Source organism: Xenopus tropicalis, chromosome 4 (assembly GCF_000004195.4).
Source record: "Xenopus tropicalis strain Nigerian chromosome 4, UCB_Xtro_10.0, whole genome shotgun sequence".
In the NCBI taxonomy this organism is placed as follows: domain Eukaryota; kingdom Metazoa; phylum Chordata; class Amphibia; order Anura; family Pipidae; genus Xenopus; species Xenopus tropicalis.
The window spans coordinates 38,264,597-38,289,099 of NC_030680.2; the positions used below are offsets into that span (position 1 = coordinate 38,264,597).

At 40.1% G+C, this 24,503-nt stretch overlaps 1 protein-coding gene and 1 long non-coding RNA gene across 2 annotated transcripts in view; one reads left to right on the forward strand and one right to left on the reverse strand.

Annotated features, from left to right (window-relative positions):
- rin1 (Ras and Rab interactor 1) lies at positions 1 to 22,053 on the forward strand. The gene is made up of 11 exons (XM_031900691.1): positions 1 to 519; positions 3,936 to 4,062; positions 10,211 to 10,388; positions 10,833 to 10,947; positions 12,068 to 12,140; positions 13,564 to 13,655; positions 13,831 to 14,874; positions 17,051 to 17,356; positions 19,719 to 19,850; positions 21,005 to 21,141; positions 21,649 to 22,053. Exons 1-11 carry the CDS (start codon positions 378 to 380, stop codon positions 21,961 to 21,963), a joined length of 2,661 nt encoding a protein of 886 aa, XP_031756551.1. The 5' UTR covers positions 1 to 377; the 3' UTR covers positions 21,964 to 22,053.
- LOC116410362 overlaps positions 17,154 to 24,503 on the reverse strand; it is a 14,419-nt gene continuing 7,069 nt past the window's right edge. Inside the window, exon 3 of the long non-coding RNA XR_004222325.1 lies at positions 17,154 to 17,238. This is a non-coding gene — a long non-coding RNA (uncharacterized LOC116410362). The remainder of the gene's footprint in view (positions 17,239 to 24,503) is intronic.

The following is a 24,503-nucleotide window of genomic DNA, read 5'->3' on the forward strand; positions in this document are numbered from 1 at the left end:
ATTTTGTCCTCTGACCCATTTACTGTAGAAATCCCTCCTTTATCTTCTCACTCCAGTCCTTTACAATCATTCCCGGATTTCACTCTTACTCATACTATGAAAATGCAGCTCCTTCCACTAAACTCATTCTTCTCCAATTCATTTCCTTTCCTTTTGTAGCTCAGAGTCTTTTTGCACTCTTTCTCTTTAAAATTTCTCCTTTGTCTCTCTCTTATGCACTCCCTCATTCTCTCTCTCCCTCACTCTCTTTCTTCCCCGCTAATGAAATGAATCTCTAAAGCTGCTTTGATTTAACAAGTCTCTGCAAAGCAGTCATGTGGGGAAGAAGAACAGTGAAAGAAAAACTGTAAGAGGGAGAAAAGGAGGGAGGAGAGTGCATGGAAATCATGAGTGAGCAAGGAGCCGCGTGTATACCTTGCAACACCCTAAGGGTTAGTCACCCTGGGAACACCCATGGGGGTGGGAAAAAGAGCAAGAAGGAGAATCTGGACTCACTGTCCCAGGCCGGAGCAAGGCAAGGTATGTACAACATAAAAGCTTAGACTTCTTTTGGATAAAAGAAAGCTTCTTTAGTTATTCTTAAGATTGTACATTCCTTTGAATGCCAGGTGATAAGCAGCAAATGCCCAGGAAAAGACACTTAAAGAAATACTTTTATAGTACTGAGGCTGTTTATATATTATATATATATATATATATACCAAGGATGAGTGAAAATAATTGCTGATAGGGAGCATAAAAATAGTTAATATACACTGGCATGTTTCACTTACGAAGTGGCAGATGTAAGTTGCAGGCTTCTGACATAAATAGTAGAAACAGATATACACTAAAAGCAATGTTGTCTGCAAAGCTTGCACTCTGTATAAATCTCATTTACACTACAGAACTTGCAGTATTGACATCATAAAGAGGGAAACTGAACCAGAGTTCCCAATTTTTAAGCTGTTTTATAAGTTTATATTCACTTCATTTTTAAATAAATATTTATTTACAATGAGATGTTTCTCTACATAACAGGGCTCATTTACTAATCACATGGGCACAATGTGTGGAATTTCAGTGCAATCTGCAATCTGCGCCTTGTACCAGACTAAAAGTCCTGGGCATGATGCAGAACGCTCCTGGTCCCTGATGGCTCTCCCTAGTTAGCCTGTCATTCAGATGCACAAGCTAAGCAATATCAAAGGAGATGCCCACCACTTGTCCCCTTATGAATTCAGTGCTGCTAAATTTAGGCAGCTTTGTACTCGGAGAAGTGAACACAGGATCTCAAGAGCTGTACCTTTGGGCACAATCCAAATTGGAAAGAACCAAAACATGGAACTTCCACATTTACATTTTGCATCTTGCCTTGTGTATAGGAAATGAGGACTAAGGACTCTATATGAGTCATTACAAATGCAGGTAAGGTGCTTTCAAGCTTGCTCCTTGCACTCGCATATAGTTGCATTAAGCGACATTAGGGCTCATTTTTGTTTGTGCAGTGGGCAACTTGTGCTTTTCTCTGCCATCAGTTAAACCTAAAACCACTTTTATTAAAGGTATTTGCATCAAGTAACTTCTCTATAGTTCCTTCAGTCCTTCCTGCCTTCCATTCAGAAACAGGCTGTGCTGCACTTGTTGATACAGGGGAACCCTGACCAGGGGGTAGCTCCAGGGTTCCCTCAGTCAGGGGCGCTGCTACCAGCAGCTATGGCAAGTGCCCCCATAGTTACCAGGGGCAGCAAAAAGTTGCTCCTAGTAACTTTAAGAGCCAAATTTCTATTTTTTTAAAACGGAAATTCGGCTCTTCTAGTGTAGAGAGCGCAATTGCACTCCCCCCCTGGACCCCCTTCAGTGCTGTAAAGCTAAGTGATGGGGGGCGGCATCGGAGGGGCCGCCTCAGGGGCCGAAAATGTCCCTGCCCTCAGCGCCCTGTATAAATAGGCGCAGCACACTTGCACCTAAAGTACTGGTCACTGGAAATGATGCCGGGCAGACTTAGAAAATATTTGCCACAACAACAACCGATTTGCAATGAAGTGCATGCATCTTATTGAATCGCTATAGCAACTGTGGTGGGCACAGCCCAATTGTGTCAAAAGAACAGCCAGTTTGTGCCTGCAATGATGCCAGAATTATGCCAAAAAAAAGCATTGTGGGAAAAACATGGTAATTGTACTTGATATTGCACTTTGTACACTGCATCTAAGTAAGTGAATGTGCTCTTTTGTGTCCACCCTGCCTCTCTTACTGAATTATGCACATTTGTAGTGGTAAATCTAGTGGGGTGCATTGGTTGGGGTAGAAGAATTGCTCCAAAAAATCACACAATAATTCTGTTTTAACCCCATGTCCCAGAAGTGCCAGAATCTCTGCTTTGAAAATGCTAGCATCTGATTTGCTAACATGCACATGTGCAGTTTTGATTAATTGGGTACAATTGTGCTAGAGCACTGCATTTAGAAATTACTCTGCTATCGGTCATTCAGAAACAGCACTCTCTATTGGGCAAATTATTAAGTACTACTAAGATACTGGAGAAAACAAAGCAATAAGGAAATACTTATGCTAGGTCTTAAAGTTATACTGACACCAGAAATTAACCTTTTTTATACATCTATCATAATATTGTCTTTGCATGCTATTTATAATTTTGCCTTAAAAGTATTTGCCTGATGTTTTTACATTACCTATCTGATGCCCCTCGTTCTTCTATGAGAGGGAGGCCATATTTGTGCAGCAGGGGTCCGTTAGCATTAGAAGTTGTAACTGACTGGATGAGAAGAGACAGTCAGGTTGGCAAAACAGTCAAGTTTAGGAACTTCAAATAACAATTACATACAAAAGCAGCCCTGTTAGCAAAAAATGATCAACATGACCTATAGGTAACTTTAATTAACATTATTATTTTGAAAAAAGTGTTTTTGGGTCAGTATCTCTTTAATAATAAACAGGCAAAAGTTCAAAAAGAAGGTATAGTGACCCTTATCTGATCCCCTACAGGAACAGACTGAAACCCACATCATTGATATAAAAAAACATGATAGCAAACTGTATATTGTTCTTTTTTACAGCTGCAAAGCAAACAGGTGAGCACGTAGTTAGTCATCAATAGAAAGCAATAGTTCCATTGCCATGATAACCCCTTAAGGGTTATGGCAGCCTTATCCTTGCTAATTCCAATTTTTCCATGTGGTTTGCACCATTGACACAACTGTCATTACTAACTCTGACACGTTGGCACAGGGGAAGTTATACCATCCCATTACAAAAAGGCAAACTGTGCTACATTATTTCCTGTCAGGTGATCTCTTAGGGAGCCCTCAGACCATCACAAAATGGTGGCTCAAGATGTAAAAGGGCAATATTTACTGATATACTGTATATATTCCAGATAAGTAAGATTATTTAATAGAGCACTTAATATGTTATAAACTATAATCTGTTGGTTAAGTACTCATTCTGAAGATATAAATTGACAAATTGATTAAGGTGTGCTACACAATGGACAAACCAGCTAATTGTAGCCCCAGGTGCAAGCTGAACCCTCAGCCAGGGTAAAACAATATCCAGGATAAAATGAAAAAACAGCAGCACTCCGGAAATGTTGTAGAAAAAAGTGACTTTACTCAAGTGCACACAGCACTGTGCACTTGAGTAAAGTCACTTTTTTCTACAACATTTCCGGAGTGCTGCTGTTTTTTCATTTTATCCTGGATATCATTTCATTCTGAAGATATAGTTTTCCTTTAAACTCTGGGGAAAAACACTGCATTGTGGGTAAAAAGCATGGCAATTTGATTCTGAGTTGCACTTTGCACATTGCACTGTGTTCCTCATTAAGCCCGTATTTTAATGTACACTTTCAAATCTCTTTTAATTTGAGTTTTGTTTATAATCTGTCTGGATATAATTGCAATGTGATCGTGTAATCCTGTCCCTAATTTCAGATCACACTGGCTGGAGTAAAATCAGGCAGACACAGTGGAATTTACTTGGACACAGTCTGAGCAGCGGCACTGAGGGGGCAAATCAAGAGAAATATTCCCTTTGCAGGGTAGGACCTTCTTGCACAAGGTATGCTACTCAGCACTTCTGCTCAAATGTTGGCATTGTATAGTCTTACTAAATGTATTAGTAGCTAAGAAAATAAGCTTAGAGAGGCAAAAAGAAAACTCCACAGTAGTTTTAAAATCTGAAAAGCACTGAATGCATTTATCAAGAAGGAAATGTTTGGAACAGCATACAAGCTAAACATAAATATTTTAAAGGGGCAATGTGGGATATCAATAACTTTTAGCTAACTTTGTTGTTGCAGCCATCATCCTGCTATGTTTTCTCTTTTGGATTTTAATTAGTTTAACCATTAAGTAAAGGGGACAGCTTTTAAAAAAGATTATGGTCACCTGGATGGCATAATACTGATATACAGGTATCGGACCCCTTATCCGGAAACCCATTTTCCAGAAAGTTTCGAATAACGGAAAGGCCATCTCCCATAGACTCCATTTTAATCAAATAATTCAGAAATTTAAAACTGATTTCCTTTTTTCTGTAGTAATAAAACATGTTATTGATCCTAACTAAGATATAAATAATCCTTATTGAATGCAAAACAATCCTTTTAGTAGACTTAAGGTATGGAGATCCAAATTACGGAAAGACCTCTTATCTGGAATACCCTTTGGACCCCGTATAGGACCCCTTATCCAGAATGCTTGGGACAAAGGGTATTCCGGATAAGAGGTTATTTGAATATTATTATTAGTGAATAATTTTTCCGAGCATTCTGGATAATGGATTCCTATTACATACAGTAAGCATGTTATACAGTGCTTCATTATTAGACATAGCATGGTATATTACATGGCATTACATGGCGTACTGTTGAAAGACAATGTAATTCTTAAGAAAATTTTATATATACAGTATATACTATATTTAGTATATATATATATATATATTTTTTTTTTTTTTTTTTTTTTAAATTCTATGAGTGTATGGGACCTGTTATCCAAAATGCTCAGAACTTGAGGTTTTCCAGATAAGGTTGTCTTTCCATAATTTGGATCTTCATACATTAAGGGGCAGATTTATCAAATCACGAGTTCGAATCCCGAATGGGAAAAATTCAGATTGGAAACGAAAATTTCTGAAGATCACAAATATCACGAAAATGCTTACGAGAAAATCGTATTAGTCACGATAATATCGTATTGGCGATTCGAAAGTCACGAAATTTTCATACCGTACAATTGTAAACAGCAGTAAAACCTTTCCGATTTTTTCGTGCAAGCGTTTGTGCAGCGTACAGATAGTCGTGCGCCGTACGAAAAAATCGCATGGACGTACGAAAAAATCGGCGAAATACGCTCAAAGCATTCGAATGAACGCTCCAAGCGTTTGTGATTTGGTAAATGTGCCCCTAAGTCAACTAAAAAATTATTTAAACAGTAATTATATCTTAGTTGGGTACAAGTTACTGTCTCATCATAGAGAGAAAAAATAAATAATTTTTAAAAATTTTAATTATTTAATTATTTGATTAAAATTCAGTCATTGGGAGATGGCCTTTCTGTAATTCAGAAAACTTGTTGGATAATGGATTTTTGGATAATAGGTCCCATACCTGTAATTTTAAAATCCCATAATATATATATATATAGTACTTCACGCTGTGCATCAGTTCCCAGAATGAATATTCAGTGCAACTTATTAAAAATATATGGAACAAGCATTATTTTACAGCATAGAACAGTATGCTTATTATTAGTACATTTGTAGTGCAGTAGAGAATTTAAAGCAAACTTACTCAGCATGATTTTACAGAACTGCCTGGTAAGTATGTGTATGTGTGTGGGCAGATGGATGGCACTCAATGTAGAACTATACAAGTGTTAACAATAAATGAGAGCTCCCAACATCTATACTTTCTGTTGTTCGGTTGAGTTCACCTTGCCAAGATGTTAGCTTTCTTGCATTTATGGCCAGACTCCCAGATGTTCTCGGAGATCTTATTCTTCCCATCACCTCCTGAGATCAGAGCCAATGTAATAAATAGACAAACAGAGCACTTGCCCAGGGCCCACAAGGACAGGGAGCCCACAAACGGTCTTTTTATATGGTATCATTTTTAATGGAAGCATCCCCCAGAGATGTCAGGCCCCTCATTTTAATCAAGTGGAAATGGAGCTCTACAGCATGGCCATTTTTATGTTTTTTTATTCACTTTACCTTTATATTGGAGCCTATGTTCATTAGGGATCGTTTTAATAAAAAGCTGTTATCTTTATTTAAGACATTTTTTTTAAGCTGAGTGTTTAAAGCATTCAAACTGTTTACAACAGAGAAGAGAAAAGAAGTGGTTAAAGTACCTAGGCTGATAGAGTGTCTAGGCAGGATGATAAGATAAAAAAGTATCTGTGGTGCCAGTATCCCATATTTTGGTGTATTTAGCTTGGGGGTCGTGGTAACCATTTTTTTCCATGGTTGTTCTAAAGTCCAGTTGCTGGACTGGGTGATGGCAGGTTTTTTGTCTTCTTATTCCAAACTTTTTCTATTAAAAAGCCAGCTGTGTTAAATACATAAAATAGAAGCTTTTTGGTTGTATTTGGAAGGCCCATTGGATATAACTACAGTAGTGCTATTTGAGGTTGTTGATGTAGGTCACAGTGCAATGTGTTGTTATTCAGTTTGAAGACTTCCTTCCAGAAGAGATATACCAAGGGGCAATGCCACCACATGGGTAACAGTGACCCTTGCTAACTGCTCAGTCTCCAGCATTGGCTTGAATAGGGAGGGGTAATTTAAGCTACAGATTTTGGTGTAAGTAACCACCTGTGGGTCAATTTGATATGCTTCTCTATGTGGTTTGTACAACAGGTAGCTCCTTTTGGAGCTGAAAGAATGTCTTGCCATTGATTAGATATGATGTGGAATTGCTTTTCCATTCCAGGCTTTTACGTACAGATACTCCATTATAGTGGCTTGTATCAAAGTATGGATATCAGGGAGGAATGTTTTAGTAAATGCAGATGCTGCATATGGATACATTTTTGAGTTTGTGGTAAGATATATTTTTGCACCAAATCCTAAAACCACCGTAGGGAGGTTGCAGAGTAGAGATGGCCTATGGTAGATAGTCCTCTAATGACCCATTCTTGTATGGAAATATTGAAGTTCACCTATTTGAGGGTAGGTCATCACAAATGTTTGGGGCAGTTGGGGCCTACCAATGGGATCTTTACCCTGGGCCCACTGATACCTTAAAGCTGCCCTGCCTGACATTCGGGTAATTTGAGGTGCACCTTGAAAGAGAGCAAAATAACTGAGAGGGATGCTGGGAAAGCAATGGGTACTTCACCTTTAAATGAACTTTTATTATGACATAGACATTGATATTCTAAGATAATTTGCAAGTTTTCATTTTTTATTTTATCATTTTTTTTATTTTATAAATATGCTTCGACACCATTATTCTCATATTTAATATTGCCATAGTAAAAGAAAAAGTTAAGATACGGGTATGGGATCTGTAACCTGGTAACCCACTATGCAGATGAAAATGGAATCTCCCATAGACTCAATTGAAATAAAATAATTAAAATTTTTAAAAATAATTTCCTTTTTCTCTGTAATAATAAAACAGTACCTTGTACTTGATCCCAACTAAGATATAATGAATCCTTATTGGAGGCAAAACAATCCTGTTTGGCTTATTTAATGTTTAAATTCTTTTTTAGTTGACCTAAGCTATGGTGATCGAAATTACAGAAGGATCCCTTATCCAGAAAACGACAGGTCCTGAGCATTCTGGATAATAGGCCCCATACCTGTACTAGACTTCACTTCTAGGTTCATTCCTGTCACATTTATATGGGCACGGAACTCCTTGGTGAAAGCAAATGCTGTCCATCAAATGTTTCCATCAAATGCTGGCTGCGGTGATATAATGTAGAGCACTTTGCTGCCAGGTTGGCACATCTGAGTCTTAACTTGTTCTTAGATGTCACAGGGAACATGTAAATTCTCTCCCTGAAGCAATTGTACTAACATTGCATAGTTTCAAGTAAGGATAGGTTTTATTTGCGCAAAAGGGTGAATTTGACAGACATATCTTTTTATTGCCAATTGTATTTAGCTTTTGTATTGTAACCGCAGTAACCTAGATTTGGCATCTCCTCTGGGTCTGCACAAGCTGCAAGCTGTTTTTTAATATCTATGTATACTGCCTTTATCAGAATGCAGAAGAAAGGTCTTGCTACTGAGAGAGTGGTGTTTTGGGGGTTCATTTATTAACACTGGGCAAATTTGCTCCTGGGCAGTTACCTGTGGCAGCTAATCAAATTTTTGCTTTAAAACTGATTATTAGTTAAAGGCCCCTCCGTGGGCGCGCACATATGTGCAAGTGAGTGAACGCACACAGGGGTTGTTGAGGCTGCTGGTGGGGGGTGATGCAGTGGGGGGAAAGGCACGGAAATAGGGGTAAGTGAAAGGAGAGGCACCTGCCTGGCGCCCCCTGCTGTTGCGCCCTAGGCAGGTGCCTCTTCTGCCTACCCCTAGTTCCGGCCCTTCTCAGCAGCAAATTTGTTGTTCTGCTTCAAAAATACTTTCTACCAGTCAGTTAAAATTAGCTTCACTTGACTTTCTTTAACCTGTCAGCTAATACCCACCCAGGGGCTGTATATATTTGTGGAACTTTTGAAAAATCTCATTTGTTGTGGAATACAACAACCAAACTTTCAGGCTTTTGAAGTGACAGTGAACATTAGCTGAATGCATTTCTGCTGGAGTGATTCTAGCATTTCTGCAGCCTGAAGTAACGGATGGAAACTAGAGATGCACCAAACCCTGCAACCGTCTCTCTGGGGCAAATCTGAGCCTTTTTTGCAGGGTTCAGATTTGGTAGAATCCAGAGTGATCCAGAATCCAGATTTGATTCAGGATTCAGCCAAATCTTTTGCAGTGGATTTGGTATTTGGACAAATCCTGAAATTGTGGACTTGGAGCATCTGTGTTGGAAATCCAACCCTTAGAACTACAAACAACTGTACAAACACTGAATCTTCATTCAGTTTGAGATGGGTAGGACAGGATGGGATCCCAAACCCATTATAGAAATTAACCCTACATTTTTCACATAGTGACATGGGGGGAAGTGGGGGATGCAAGGGGGGACTATTGTCTTGGGAAGCCACATGGTAACCCTATGCCAATTCTACTCTCCTGTACACACTAGCTCAGAGTAGTGCACTGCCCTAGACCTAGGAAAGCACATGTGAAGTCACTGCCAGGGTAGGCACCCTAGGCAACCCTGCGGCCATCATGCCCCCTTCCCCCGCACATATGCGCAAATGAGTGTAGTGATAATGTGTGAGCCAAAGGGAGTGCGCAGGGGAGAGAATGACCTTGGGCCTAGACCAGGGGTACACAGAAAAAAGAGTTATGTGCCTAATGCCCCTCCACCCTAGACACGTGCTTCTTCTACTGACCTCTAGTTCTAGCGTATTGAAGTATAGTCATTTTTACAACTTTAATATATTGCACATGCTCCAGCCCAGTGCAGCAGAAAAACTCCCTTGGAAATTCAAGGAAAACAAAACCCTAATTTATAGGAGTTTTGTTGTCCTTTAAACAATTCTGATTTTTTTTAACAGTTTTCTTTATTCTCTAATAATAATAAAGCAACGCCATTTACTTTATATTTAAGCAGCCTTTAAGTTTATGTTGCTGGCAAAACAAAGCTGTTGCTTTCTTTTAATGTTTTAATGTTTTGTAGCTTTTAGGAAAGGTGCTCTAAGTTACAGAAAGACCCCTCATCTGGAAACCCTAAGTTCCAAGCATTCTGGGCATAGATCCTCAATTTGTATCACAAGCATAAAGAAGGGCCTGGACTAATGGATTTTAAAAGGAAGTTGAATGTGTACCAGGAAAAAGCTGCCCAAGGGAGGCCTGCAGCATATAACCAAAAAAAGCTAAAACGCATTGCACTTAATGGTACTGGATGTTGTTCACCTTTATATTCACTTTTCACACACAATGATATTTGCACTTGGTCTTATTTTTTATTGTTTATTAATGTATTTATTTATTGCTGCAAGTTTGTTTTTGGATTATTTCGCTTTTTTTAATTAGTAGCTCTCAAGTTTAGAATTTCAGCAGCTATCTGGTTGCTAGGGCCCAATATACAGTACATCTATAAACTGTGATCTTTCTGTTCCTGCAGGATGACTGAACCGGTATATGATTTCCCATATCAGGAATCCTCTCCAACTCCAATCCGCAAGGGGTCGCCAACATCAGTCAGCATCACAGACAGACTGCTACTCACCCAAAGTGTTTGGCTCCACCGCACAGTCAACTCGGCAACTGCACTGCATATATTGCAAAGGGAGCCTCCAGGGGTAGGTAATTTACAGAAATAGATGTTAAAGGGGCTGCTTTAAGGTATTTGAGATACCAGGAATAAATAAAGTAGTCCCGAACTCACCACAGTCGAGGGGAGGCTCAGGTGCACCGCCTAAGCCCTACCTAGGGGCGCAGAAACAACCGTATGGGTGAGAGCAAGCACTCAATGAGCAGTCCTATAAACAGGCATGTAAAAATCAAAGTTGAAATCTATTTAAGTACAAAATAGTGGTTGAGTTACCAGGGATTGCACCCCTGCCCAAACCCCCTCAGGCCCTATTGGAACCTTGCGCATGTCCTGCATCCAGGCCCTACCAATAATAATTTCGTTAATCGTACAGAAAGAGGTACTTCAGACATATTTGTACCGAGAATAATATACAGAACCTGACTGAAAATTTGATATCTTCTTCATGATCAAACATGTCTTTATCTTACAGACATTCCTAGTGAGAAAGTCCAATACTCGCCAGAAGATGGTTTTATGTGTGAGACTGTCAGATGATTCTGGTCCAAGCTTCATTCATCAGGCATATATACACAAAAGCCCTGCAGGTAGGCATGTGGAACACTTAAATCAACAGTTCAGTGTAAAAATGAAACTGGGTAAAATGGATAGACATTGCAAAATAAAAAATATTTCTAATATAGTTAGTTAGGCAAAAATGTAATCTATTAAGGATGAAGTGACCAGATGTCTTATATGACCAGAACTTAGTTAGTCAGTGACTGGGGGCAGGGTCGGACTGGGCCGCCGGGACACCGGGAAAAATCCCGGTGGGCCCCAGCCCTAGTGGGCCCCGGAGGCCCAGTCCGACCTTTGCCGGCGCTCCCCCTACTGACGCGTTCAATTTATATGCGCTCGGGGAGGACGTCAGGTGGGGGCCCTGTGGGGGGGTTAGGGGGGCCCCTTGGGGGGTTAGGGGACGCGGCTGGGGCACCTGCGGGAGCCCCGGTGGGCCCTGCACCCCCCAGTCCGACCCTGACTGGGGGGGGCACGCTTGCTCCCCATTGGATGTTGCTCCCAGTGGTGTCAAACAGGTGCTTGAACCAGTTGTACTGCCAAACAGAGCCTCCTGTAGGTTGCAAGTCCACATAGGGGCTACCAAATAGCAAATCACAGTCCTTATTTGGCACCCACAGGAATATTTTTCATGTTTTTATCACTTCCCATTATTTTTTTTTTACATTTGAATAAGGCTTACTTGTAAAAACGGTTGGAGACCCCTGCAATTGAGGAGTAATACTAATAATAAAACCCACACACCTTACACATGTATAAATGAACAAGCACACATATAGACTTGGGCATGCATATTTCAGGTATACAGGAAATAATACACCAGCTAAAAGGTGTTCCAGTTCCATATAAAGGCCTGTTTTTATACATGTCATGGAACTGTGAGCTGACTTCTAATATCCTATAGGTACAATATTTTTATAATTCATAATCAGCCATGTGACACAAAACATCCGTAAGCATTGACTATAAATGGTAATATCACTAAGCACCATTTATAAGGATATTTCTTATATGTTAATCCTGGCTCTTTGTTATGTTGCAGAGAAAAATACACCTACCTTTAAAGCATGACTCATAAATAAACATTACTTATGCATTTTCGTGACCTGTGATGATGTATCTAATTAAATGCATTGTTTTCTATCTCTGTAGGCATTTATCTGGAAGAGTCAGAGCTCACTTTCCCTGATCTGATAAGGCTTGTAGCTCACTACAGCAGTGAAAAGTGAGTCTGGGGAATGAGTTTCTCGTTTTCTTGCATTTATAATTAGGGGGAGCAATCACCGATGTTGTTTGGATAAACAGTATTTAGTAATGTTTAGTATAACAAAGAGTGCACCAGCCCATTATAATGACAAGTGTCCGCATTGATAAGTCATTGATAAATCATTTTATTAGACTATCATAATATATATCTAGAGGACCGATATCAGCAGCTGAAATTGGCTGTGTATGGCCACCTTGAGTCTGTTAGACTGCGGAGATTGACACGGGCTGCTGTGGGAAGCCTGAAGCTACCAACTGGTTTGGTTTTCCTACACCAATACATGCAACTGCCTGCAATTCAGAACAGGAAGCAGGAGGAAGGCAACAGCACTAAGCACAACTATACAGAAGCACAAGGAGCACTTGTTGGCTGACTACCTTTAATAAATGTTTTTTTTTGTGGGAAACTTACTGCACTTGGAATAATAAGAGACTCCTATTATTGTTTTTCAAACTTTCAGACTGGGGATTTACAGAAACAGTTCAGTGTAAAAATAAAACCAGGCAAATAAAAAATGTTTTCAATATAGTTATTTAGCCAAAAATGTAATCTATAAAGGTTGGAGTGAGCAGATTTTTAACGTAATAGCCAGAACATAACTCTTCCTTTGCATCTCTCTAACCTGTTAGTCAGCGACTTGATTTTTTTTTTGGTCCTGAACACACAGGTCAGATTGAAAAAACACCTAACTTAAATATTTGAATCAGGTATTGCTAACATACACAACAGAACTCCCACATGGGGGTCAGAATTAAAGATCCAATAATGGTTATAGAAGTTAAAGCAATAGCAAGTGTGTGTGCTGCCATAGCAAATGCACAATGTAAATCCTGTGTTTACTATAAAGTGTAGACTAGTATAAAATACAAAGCCCACTATATGATGGCTAAGACTTTAGTGAAGTCTGCCAAGGCACTAGTCTTTTTGGTGCATTCTATGTTAGACAGCATGCCAAGTTGATAAATGAATTTTTATTCAGCATACATGCTTTGGCCCAACATGCTACCATGAGAAAAATGTTGGATTAAGCAAGTCTGCTGAATAATAACTTATCTGCCTGGGTCTGGAGTGTTTGCTTATAAATAAGGGAAGGATATGTGCCACTCCTCTCTACAGATGCCCAGAACACAAGTCATTTTCAATGAGTCTTGATGTAGCCTTTACCTATTTTGTGTGGATACTAATGATTTTGTTGCATAGCACTTCCATTTTACTTTTCTTTGTTACCATATAACTTTGCTACTATATAACTATATAACTTTTGTACAATTCAAGTACATTATTTACCCTGTATCCTATTTCTTTTCTTTATATTTTTTAAATTCTTTTTACTATCTTTGTATTTCCTATGTGCACCTCATTCGCTTCTTTATTCTGACAGGGATGTTCTGCCATATACACTCAGACTTCCTGCAGCCATAGAAAAAGTACCTTCCAGAAAGCAATTAGAAGCCATTTCTCACCTGGGCCTTGGTAAGTGACAAGGATCATGACAATGATTGTGACAAGGAACTTATTTTTTATCTCTAGTGCAAAATATTATTTTATATCAACAGACAACTTTTATATTTTTCTGTGTTTTCCTGTTTCTTTGTTTTTATTTGTATTAATGTGTGCTGTTTTCTCACTTTTATTTATTATTGCGTAGAGTTCTGGAGATCTGCCCTCAATGCACGTGACCCTCTGTTACCATCAGCAAGCCCTTCTCCATCCCCTTCTCCTCCCCTACCTCTTCTGTCTCCAAATCCCTCTGAGATCCCAGATATTATTACTCCAAGTCTCATTCCTTCTCTTAAGACACGCAGCCCACTGGAAGTTTCTAGTGGTGGAGGTGAAGGAGCCCTCTGTTTTTTTAATCCATTATTTAAACCCAAGGTCTCTGGAGCACTCAAGCGTTCTCAGTTTCAAAGGAGCATTAAAGTTAGGGTGTCAACAGAAAACTCAGGGTCCTTGTCACCACCTATAAATCCACCTCCGCCTGTACCCTCACAGGAGGTAGTGAAGGAGGAAGAGGAGGAGCGAATAGCACCTTTATTGGCTTCTCAAGAGGCTGAAGTTGAACAGTGTCAACTATCATCAGACCAAAACTACAGAAAACCAAGGTCATCTCTTAGACAACGTCTGAAGAAAAGCTTGAGCAAAGGCAGTATGGAGCTTGGATTAAAGATATCACAGTTGCGCTCTACAGATGGAGGGGACTACAAGGTGCCTGTGCCACTGACCAGGACGCAAGAGTCAAAGGAAATAGAACAATCTAGCTCAAACGGTCTGTCTCCTGTGGAAGTGCAGGACAGTGGATCCAGTAGCAGTGAAGAGGGAACATCTGAAGACTTTGGAAAGTTTTCTCCCCAGCTTACAAGAAGGAGGAAGATAAAGAAAAAAAGTGGGCGGTCCTCTTTTCGAGCAGTCAGTGGGGCCTTCCTGTCACTGCTTTCCCCAGAAAGAAAAGTCCTAATGTTCATAGAAGAAATGTCAAGAGATATCCAAACAGAATTTGGAAAGGAATTACAAGATTTTTTGAGAAGAGTGACAGATGGAGAAAGTATGGGTGGAAAGGAGAAGGATACAGAGGATGAAGAAGGATCATACAAAACACTGTTGAAGGAGGTGAGAGATTTCATGGATAAGGTGAAGCATGTCCTGAGGGAAAGCGCAGAGTTACAACTAGAGACTCTTTCTCTGGAAGAACAAGGTAAAGGGCTGTTATATGCAGAATGAATATAGTTTATTAATAGGGATACAGCGAATCAAGTACTTGGCCAAAAGGATTTGGCCGAATACCAGACCAAATCTGAATCCTAATTCGTATATGCAAATCAAGCTCCCAAAGGGGTAAAAAATAACCAAAGGCATGGCGTGTTTATGTGACAAAAAGTTACATGATTTTAAGGATTCGGATTTGTTTTGGACAGGACCATGGATTTGGCCGAATCCTGTTGGAAAAGGCCAAATCTTGCCTGAATCCTGAACTAAATCCTGGGTTTGGTGCATACCTACTTATTAAGAAATTATTTTTGGATTTAACAAGGATCTTTCTCTTAATTAAGGGCGGTCAGAAATAAAGGTACATTTATTAATAAAATATATGGATAAAAATTATTTTTAGTGCATGAACTTCTTTTATGTTGAATGTTCTTCTTACTGACTACACCTAAACAGCATAATATAAACTACATTCTATTTCTGCTTGAATATACGTATATGAATGTTGCTGCCTACTGCTATACATATTTGTTTATTCAGTATAACATTCACTATAACATTATATATTATGCTTGTCCAAGATGTCATCCAAGCCACTCTTAAAGGTTTTAATATAATCTCCCATCATAACTTCACTGACTTCACCATTCACCAAGAACCATTCAGTCCTAAAAGTCTAAAGGGTTGGCCTCTTGTTCTTTTTTATGTGAAAAAAGATTCCACACTATCAGTCTATGATTTCTTCTTCTGTACTTGTAAAGAGCATTCATGTCCCCTCACAAGCTTTCCTTTTTTGCAGAAAAAACAACCCCAACCTTGATAGTCTTTCCTCATAATTGTATTTTTCGTTCCCCTTTACCAGTTTAGTTGCCGTCTCTGCACCTTCTCCACCTCATTGATATCCCTCTTAATGACTGTGGCCCAAACCCATGAGCAATATTTTGTTTTCATCCCTCGATTTAATGCCTTTTTATGCAAGACAGTACTTTGATTTAGTAGCCACTGACTGATAATGCCTAGAGGTGTGCATTTTGTTATCCACAAAAAACCCAAAACCTTCTCAATTAAGGAGGACCCCAACATCACTACTATTTAGTGTATAACTAACAAATATATTATTTCTACCAAAGTGCATAGCCTTACATTTATCAACACTGAAATTCATTTGCCAGTTTTTATGCCCAGTTCGCTAATTTAGTGTAATCTGCAAAGTGGCAGCATTCTGCATGGAACTTATAGTTTTGCACAATTTTGATCATAAGCTAAAACAGCAACAGTATTTACAAGGCCGACTTCAGGGTCATTAATAAACATTAAACAAATTAAAAGGAAAAGCACCCAGAGGTACACTGGTCCAGTTAGAAAATATTCCATTTACTACCACTCCAGCCAGTTCTTTATGGCCAAAAAGTCCTTATTTAACCATCTCTGTGGTATTGTATCAAATGCTTTAAGAAAACGCTAAGTGGATCAAATCTTTATAGAAGGCAATTCAATTTGTACTGCAAGATCTGTTGTGCATAAAAGCATGCTGGCGCAAACTCATAATATTGTGATTTGCAAAATGTTTCATTATCTTTTCCCTTATTAACCCCTTCCAAAAATCACTTATGTCAGACTAACAGGCCTTTAATTTTCAGGCTGAGACTTTGTTACATCGTACTTTGCTAAAAAGGTGAAAATATTGTCAGGTAAATTTGTTAAGCAGCACTTTTGCTTCTGTGTGAAAAGTATTTCCCAATGAATATGTTGCAGAGATGCCCTTATACCACGGGTCGGCAACCCGCAGCTCCAGAGCCGCATGCGGCCCGTTTTGGCCTTAGGTGAGGCTCCGGTGCAGCGAGCAGCGCCTGAAAAGCCACTGAAAGACTAGTGACTAGTCTTTCAGTGGCTTTTCAGGCGCTGCTTGCCGCGGAGGATGATGTGTGTGCTGCCGCTTGCCGGCAGCCTATCAGAGAGGCCGCCGGACCGTGATGACGTCATCGCGCCGCCAGACGTGGTTTTGCGGCTCCAAGTTTTTTTTTCTTTTGGAAAACGGGTCCAAGTGGCTCTTTATGTATTAAAGGTTGCAGACCCCTGCCTTATACTGACAAAATATTTTGATATTACAGTGGGAAAAGTAATTATTTTTACAAACTGACCCCCCCCTTCATTTCATGTCACAGATCGAGTTTTAGAGAAGTCCCTTCATCGGTTGATCTTGAAGCCATTAAACGCTCATCTTGTATCTGTGATCCATAAGGGAGTGGAAGAAAGTGGAGATCTTGAGAGACTTGGAAAGAACATGCAAGCAGTGAAGAACAGTGGTTCCTCCCTTCTTGGTGTGAGCCTGATGGCGCCCACAGCTCCAGAGCTGGAAAAGATACGACACAAACTGCTGAGAATGCAGGAAAAATATTCACCAACTGATAAAGTCCGTCTTTTGCTGCAAGCGTGCAGACTTGTCTACAGAAATATTGATGCACAGCAAGGTGAGGAATGGGCTAATATAAATTATGGAGTGAAAGAGTAACTGTGGATGGAAAAACAAGGGTCTGGTACCTCATATGGCAGTTAGGTAGGTTTCATATAGACATAAAAGGTTGAATTTGATGGATGTGTGTTATTTTTCAACCTAGCTTACTACTGTCTAAATGAGTTACTATATGATAAAAAAACCTAGGATGACTAAAATACTGTACACATAAGGCTAACCATAGAACAGCATGCCAAAGCCCTCATTTCAATAGGAAAAGATATCATGCTATACACTATATGGCCAAAACTATCCACACCCTCTGTGGCTTATGTACTAAAGTACATTGTTTTACTTGTTTAAGTTCACCAAAGTTTGACTTAGTTCTTCAGGTAAATTTTTACAAAACATTACATATTTACTGAAAATCACAAGTACCCTATTGCAGTGGTCCACAAACTTTTTTGCGCCACGGACCATTCTTAATTAAGAAAATTTTCCCACGGACCAGTGTGCAGTGTGTAGAGGGGGGGGGGCGCATTTCAATTACTGGGGGGGAATGGTAATAAGCAGGTCCCGATTTGTGGAGAGGCCAGAAAGGCCCAGCCCTAGGGCGGCAGAAGTTTAGGGGCGGCATGCCGCCCCACCACAAGAAAAATGTTAAATTTGGCTCCCATACGGAGCAGTCGGGACCTCTCCCCACTGCTCCGTATGGGAGTTTGAAGGAGCGTTTGCGCATGCGCACGGGGGTCGCGTTTGCGCATGCGCACGGGGGTCGCGTTCGCGCATGAACACTGGGGGGCGCGTTCGCACATGCGCAGAGGGGGACACCTAAAGGGGCGGCCTCGGGGCGCCTCAGAGAGAAATCCGGCCCTGGTAATAAGCATGCAAAGCAATATCTGTATGACACTTGTGACTCACTGACATGGTGTTCTGCATGTCGCCAAGTCACATGCAGCAGTGCTATACGCATTGGTGTATCATCATGTCATACACAGCACATCTTCCAAACGCCACTTTGTAAGCAGGGATCAGAGGCGGCCCATTGTAACACAGCCCACGGCCCGGCACTGGTCCACGGCCCGGTGGTTGGGGACCCCTGCTCTATTGTGAATGAAATTTTTTTCCTGGCTTCATTTCTCCGTAAAAATTTGTCAGCGTATTTTCCCCATACAGTTGTAGAAGGGGAATTCTCAGGACATTTTTTGCCATGAATAAATGACACATGTGGCAAATTAGCATAGAGGAGGTGATGTAGATAATGAAATGCTAAAGCGCCAATCTTTAAAATGGCAGTTCTCCAGCCTAAACATGTAGAAAGCTCTCTTGGCAAAAAAACATTTTTGTGCTCTTAGTAAACTAGCAAACATTTACTCGAAAAATTTTGCCTGGTGAAAATACATGGGTTTTCACAAATTCGAAGAGAACGATCAGCAGTGTGAAGTTACTTTGCTCTAATTCGATCATTACGAAAAAACGCATTCGGGCGCTTTTCAGACGTTCGTGGATTAGTAAATGTGCCCCAAGGAGTAGTAGAACTTTGTAAGCTTGATGCCTAAATAGTCAACTGATTCACATATTCAATGAAATGGAAAATTCAACTCCAGAAGCTTTACCTGTGCTTGTGGGATATTTACTGTGAGCGCCTCAGTTTAAGGTTAACTTTCAGGCCCAAAATTCTGTGAAACAAATTAGGGAGGCTTGTCAGGGGTTTGGTATGCAATGTATTTTAATAAAGACCTTCATGCTCGGGGGTATAGTTTTCCATTAAATGATTGCTCATGAAATCAATGATAAATTGAACAGGAAAGCAGAACTCTTTCAAAACCCATCCTGTCAAAATTCCCTCTAGTCGCAGAATGAAGGAATTTTTGAGAATCACACCCTAAACTGAATTATCAGTCCCGTTGTCTCTGGATCTGATGTGACTGCAATTTCTCTGTGATAAATAGCAACTGCTGTGTTTAAAAAGTATTACTTTATTAAATCATTAAGCATAATTCAGGTATGGGACCTCTTATCCAGAATACTTGGGACCTGGGGCTTTCCAGAGAAGGGATCTTTTTGCAACTGGGATCACCTGATTTTAAGGGAGGGATTATATTTGGATATTCATAGTTTTAGGTGTTCTCTATGAGCCAATGTTGTAGGAGGGCATCAACTATATAGGCAGAACCTAAAGAACACACCTCTCAAGTCATGCCCAAATGGACGTGCGTATGGACACTATTCATTAAAGGTACTTGTGCTCTATCGTCACCCCCAAGTCTGTTTGATTAATCAAGTGCAAGGGTTCCAGGGGAACCTGTCGATACCATAGCAACTCAGAGCTATGACTAATACACAAAAAAAACATATTTTGTTTCTGTTTTCAATAGATGATGCATGTGGAGCGGACGAGTTTCTCCCTGCGCTGTGCTATGTGCTGGCACTGTGTGACCTGCCTCAGCTTCTGATTCACACCTACTATACAGGAGAGCTGCTGCCACAGGACACCCTGGTTGGGGAAGGTGAGTGACATTTTTGTGTCTTTGTTTGACTGGTATAATACTTACACTATTTGAATTGTTGTCATACTTAATATAATGCATATCCTTTTTCTCTTGTTACCTACCTTTTATCTTCATTTTTTATACCATGCCCCTTCTCCCTCTCATTTTGAATAGAACTGTTATCCAAAATCCTTGGGACATGGGGTTTTCCAGATAAGGGGTCTTTCCCTAATTTGGATCTCCATACCTTAAAGGAGACATATTGGAAAAATAAAAAAAAACCCTAATTTTGTAGGCAATTATGGATAATATATGGTGCTGGTTTTACTTTGCTTTAAAAATGAGGGGTGGGTGTGTCCTAACGGTCCCTGCCAGAAGCAAAGTAAGAGGGGAATAGCCAATCACAGCCCTGCAGTCACACAAGGAAAGACAGGCTGCTGTTTCATATCAGGTCAGCCTAGCCACTGATTGGTTCCTACCCTACAGTGCTGAGTGCCACCTCCTTCCCTGCACATCCACAGAATTCAGCCAGCAGGAAGTGGAACAGATGGGCGGGACTAGTAGGGTTTGGGGGAATTTCTCAATTTTCAATCCTTCTATTTTTAGAGGAGTATTCACTGGTACATTCTTAATTTTAACATGATTTGTCTCCTTTAAATGTTGTAAAAATTATTTAAGCATTAAATAAACCCAACAGGATTGTTTTTCCTCCAGTAAGGATACATTAAATCATAGTTGGGATCAAGAACAAATTTCTGTTTTATTATTACAGAGAAAAAGGATATAATTAGAAAATGTGAATTATTTTTTTAAGGGCAGTTGGATGTGTGGGATGGCATGTCGGGGAGATTAGTCACCCGCAATAGCAAAGATATATCACAGACGACTAATCTCCCTGGGTGCCACTGCCCTTGAATAAAGTCTATGAGAGATGAACTTCCCATAATTTGTCGCTTTCTGGATAACAGGTTTCTGGATAATGGATCCTATACCAGTACTATGTAATATTGCTTCCCCCCAATTTCCAAAAATCTCTTATCACTTTGCCTCATCTTGATGCTTTTCCTTCTATTTTTTTTACTCTCATATCTTTTTATTTTCCTTTTCTGTTGCTTTCATTTTGACCCCTTCCTATAATAACTGTTTGTTTATCCTAATTTGCTCTTTCACAGGGGGATATTATCTCACTAGTGTGTCTGCCTCGTTATCTGTTTTGTCTTCGTTACACACTCATCCACCAGACATGGGGCTCTCATTAAGTGAATGGCATCGCAAGAGACAAGGGTTGCCTTCCCTCAATGATTTACAGGTATGATTTATAAGAGTGGATTATAGAGAAAATGGTATTAGAGTGTCAGTGTGGAGGGGCTTAGGCTAATGCTACATGGGGCTGATTCTGGATCAGTGGTGTAACTACATATACAGCAGACCCTGCGGTTGGGGGGGCAGGGGTGTTCCATACTGTGTGATCTGCTCTATTGTTGTCCACTTTCCCCAGCCTCCCTCCAACTTAAAATTTAGCCATCCACCACAATCTAGCAGGGGTGGGCAGTAGCAAGCAGCCACAGGCGGGGGGTGCCCTCAGGGGGCACAATATGTGCTGGGCCCCTCTGAAGATTATTTGTGGGGGTCTCTATTTGTTCTTGTTATGCCACTGTTCTCAGCAGGCCAAGAATCATCCCCTATGCTGGCATCAACCTTTTCCCTTTGTGTTGGCCTGGTAGCTCGCACACAGAGCAGATTTCGGAGCTGAAATGCATACTTTATATGAGTATAGGAAATGTGGTGTGGTTAACAGTTTTTATTTTCATTGTAGAATTTTCTACGTGTTGCTCATCAAGACCCAGTGAATGGCTGCACTACTAAAACTATCCTTCTACGCCCTTCTCAGACAGTGGTGGATCTCACACACCTCTGCGCCCTTAAATTCAAGCCAAGCAACCCTGAGGACTATGCCATCTTCCTTTACTGTGGGGGGAACCAGCAATTACTGCTGCCAGACTCCCAGCCTCAGCAGATAAAGGCTCAACTAAAAGAAAGAGGATCAAATTTTTATTTTTGTTACCAGTGTCTAGAAAAGGAGGACAGCACCAAAAAGGATACACCACAAGAATCAGGGAATGACCTTTAACAATCTCCACCTGTGCACTGGCTACCTGTCACGAAGCGCTCCCTACCTGGTGTGCGGCGGCGTCCTCCTTCTCAGCGCGGCGGATCCAAGATGGCGGCGCCCAGGACTCCACGTGGGCGCAAGGACGCCGGCGCGATGACGTCACGCGCTATGGCGCCAAATTCAAACTTAAAAGGAAGCCAGAGACCCAGGTTCAATGCCCGAGTATAGCTCAATATACCTATTGTGTTCCTGGGTCTCTATTTGTCTCATCTGCTTTCCTGTTGCTGTTTAATTGCCTGTTCCTGACCTTGAACCTTGCTGCCTGCCTTAAGTGACCTTTACCTGAACCTGACCTCGCTATTGGATTATCCTGCATCTGTACTTCGCTCGGACTCGCTGGAAGTGGCCTTCCTCCTTGATCCTGACTTCACCCTTCCCGTGGGTGCCGGAGGCCCCCGCTGACACTACCATCTTCAAAATGTGTTTATATAGAGCCAACATAGTTATTTACAACAATATTATAACAAATTAGTATTTACAATAAAGTAACACCAAACAAGGAGGAATAGCCCTTTTCAAAGACTTATAAAGATGTTGTTTCACACCATTCATTTTAACCTTCTAATCTGATATGCAAAATCATGACACAGTGCTGGATTATTGACCTAATGGTCTTCCGACCCTTTTTATTTTATTATCCTTTATTTATATGGTACCAAGATGTTTTATACCACTCTGGTGAACCTTAACAACCAGAAATTTAACCAAGCAACCAGGCAATGGTTTGAAAGATGACTACGAATAGGAGGGCCTACGTAGAAAAATAGCCTCCCAGAGAACCTGTTTTTGGCTGCTGGTGTTAATGACCCCCTTAAAAAAGCTAGAAAGAGTAAAAAAGAGAAGGCAACTAATTAAAAAACTGTAAAAAATTAAAAATGAAGACCAGTTCAAAAGTTCTAAAAATAGGCCATTCTATAACATACTAAAAGTTAACTTAATGGCAAAAGAGCCTTCTAAATATTGTAAACAAATTGTAATTGTTTATAGTGCATTTTCTAACTTTGGCACAGTTGTAGTTTTAGGGCCATGGGGCGCTTTTATTAATTTTCAGCTGATGAGGAGCAGGTATTCAATGTAATGCTGAGCAGAAAAATTCATGCAAAATTTACCATCTTTTCAGAGGGGTCTGGATAACTGGGGTACGTGGGAATCAAAGTGCCAGATCAGATTCGGTTTAAGTTAATGCAAACTTATGCTTTTGGGGATCACAGTGATACTTTTGTTCTTACTGAGATTGTGTTATGTACAGAGAAAGGCCTACAGGTACTTGGATATAATGACTTAGTTAAGCAAATAATACCAAATTGTGGTAGAAAGATATTGTGCACTAGTATTATAGCCTGAAGGGAAGCCCTATGAAAATCTGGCACAGATTTAGAACACACAGTGTCATTTTAGACCCCTATATAAAATGAAAAATATGAAACAAAAAAATATAGAGAAAGCGACTAAGGGCAATGAAGGATCTTTGCTATGAAGATAGGCTGTCCGAGCTGGAATTGTTCACACTGGTAACAAGTCCTAAGTGTAAATATAATCACTTTTTATAAATATATAGGGGGGACTTTATTTTCTAGAAGTTTATTCTCCAGCAGATCTTTCTGTGGACATAAACCATTGTCAAAAGGCTTTCGCATTAAGAAGATATGGAATTCCCACCCCAGGTTGTATTGGCAGATGCAATAAAAAAAGTGCTGTACTTTTGTTAAACCTAGGGGAGAAGTATTACTGTGTATAGTACACCAATATACTGTACTTTTGTTTAACATAGGGGAGAAGTATTACTGTGTAAAGTATACCAATGTACTGTACTTTTGTTTAACATAGGGGAGAAGTATTACTGTGTAAAGTACACCAATGTACTGTACTTTTGTTTAACATAGGGAAGAAGTAATACTGTGTATAGTACACCAATGTACTGTACTTTTGTTTAACATAGGGGAGAAGTATTACTGTGTAAAGTACACCAATGTACTGTACTTTTGTTTAACATAGGGGAGAAGTAATACTGTGTATAGTACACCAATGTACTGTACTTTTGTTTAACATAGGGGAGACGTATTACTGTGTATAGTACACCAATGTACTGTACTTTTGTTTAACATAGGGGAGACGTATTACTGTGTAAAGTACACCACTGGTCTGTACTGGAGTCACACTGTATCTTGCCCCCTCTAATTAAATTTGGATGTTTCTCTGGATTAGCTAGTAGCTAAACAGAGGCTAAATGTTCCAGCATTTCTTTAAAGGCCAACAAAAGCCTATGCTAATAAAGTATTCTTATTTACTTTAATAATACAGGTATGGGACCTGTTTTCCAGAATGCTCAGGAGCTGGGGTTTTCTGGATAAGGGATCTTTTTGTAATTTGGATCTTTGTACCTTAAGGGGGGTAATTATTAACTCTGAATACAAACATCACTGGTGATCTTGCCTGTAACAACTAATAAGATCTTTTGTTTTCTAACCGCTCAAATCCTATTGCTGACTAGTTGCTAT

What these genes read in the sequence shown, in the direction of transcription:
- rin1 (XM_031900691.1), top strand. Translation starts at nt 378, where the DNA reads ATGGAAATCATGAGTGAGCAAGGAGCCGCGTGTATACCTTGCAACACC. An exon ending in TGCAAAGGGAGCCTCCAGGG is followed by an intron (nt 10,389 to 10,832) that starts GTAGGTAATTTA and finishes TTTATCTTACAG; the next exon opens with ACATTCCTAGTGAGAAAGTC. An exon ending in AAATATTGATGCACAGCAAG is followed by an intron (nt 17,357 to 19,718) that starts GTGAGGAATGGG and finishes TGTTTTCAATAG; the next exon opens with ATGATGCATGTGGAGCGGAC.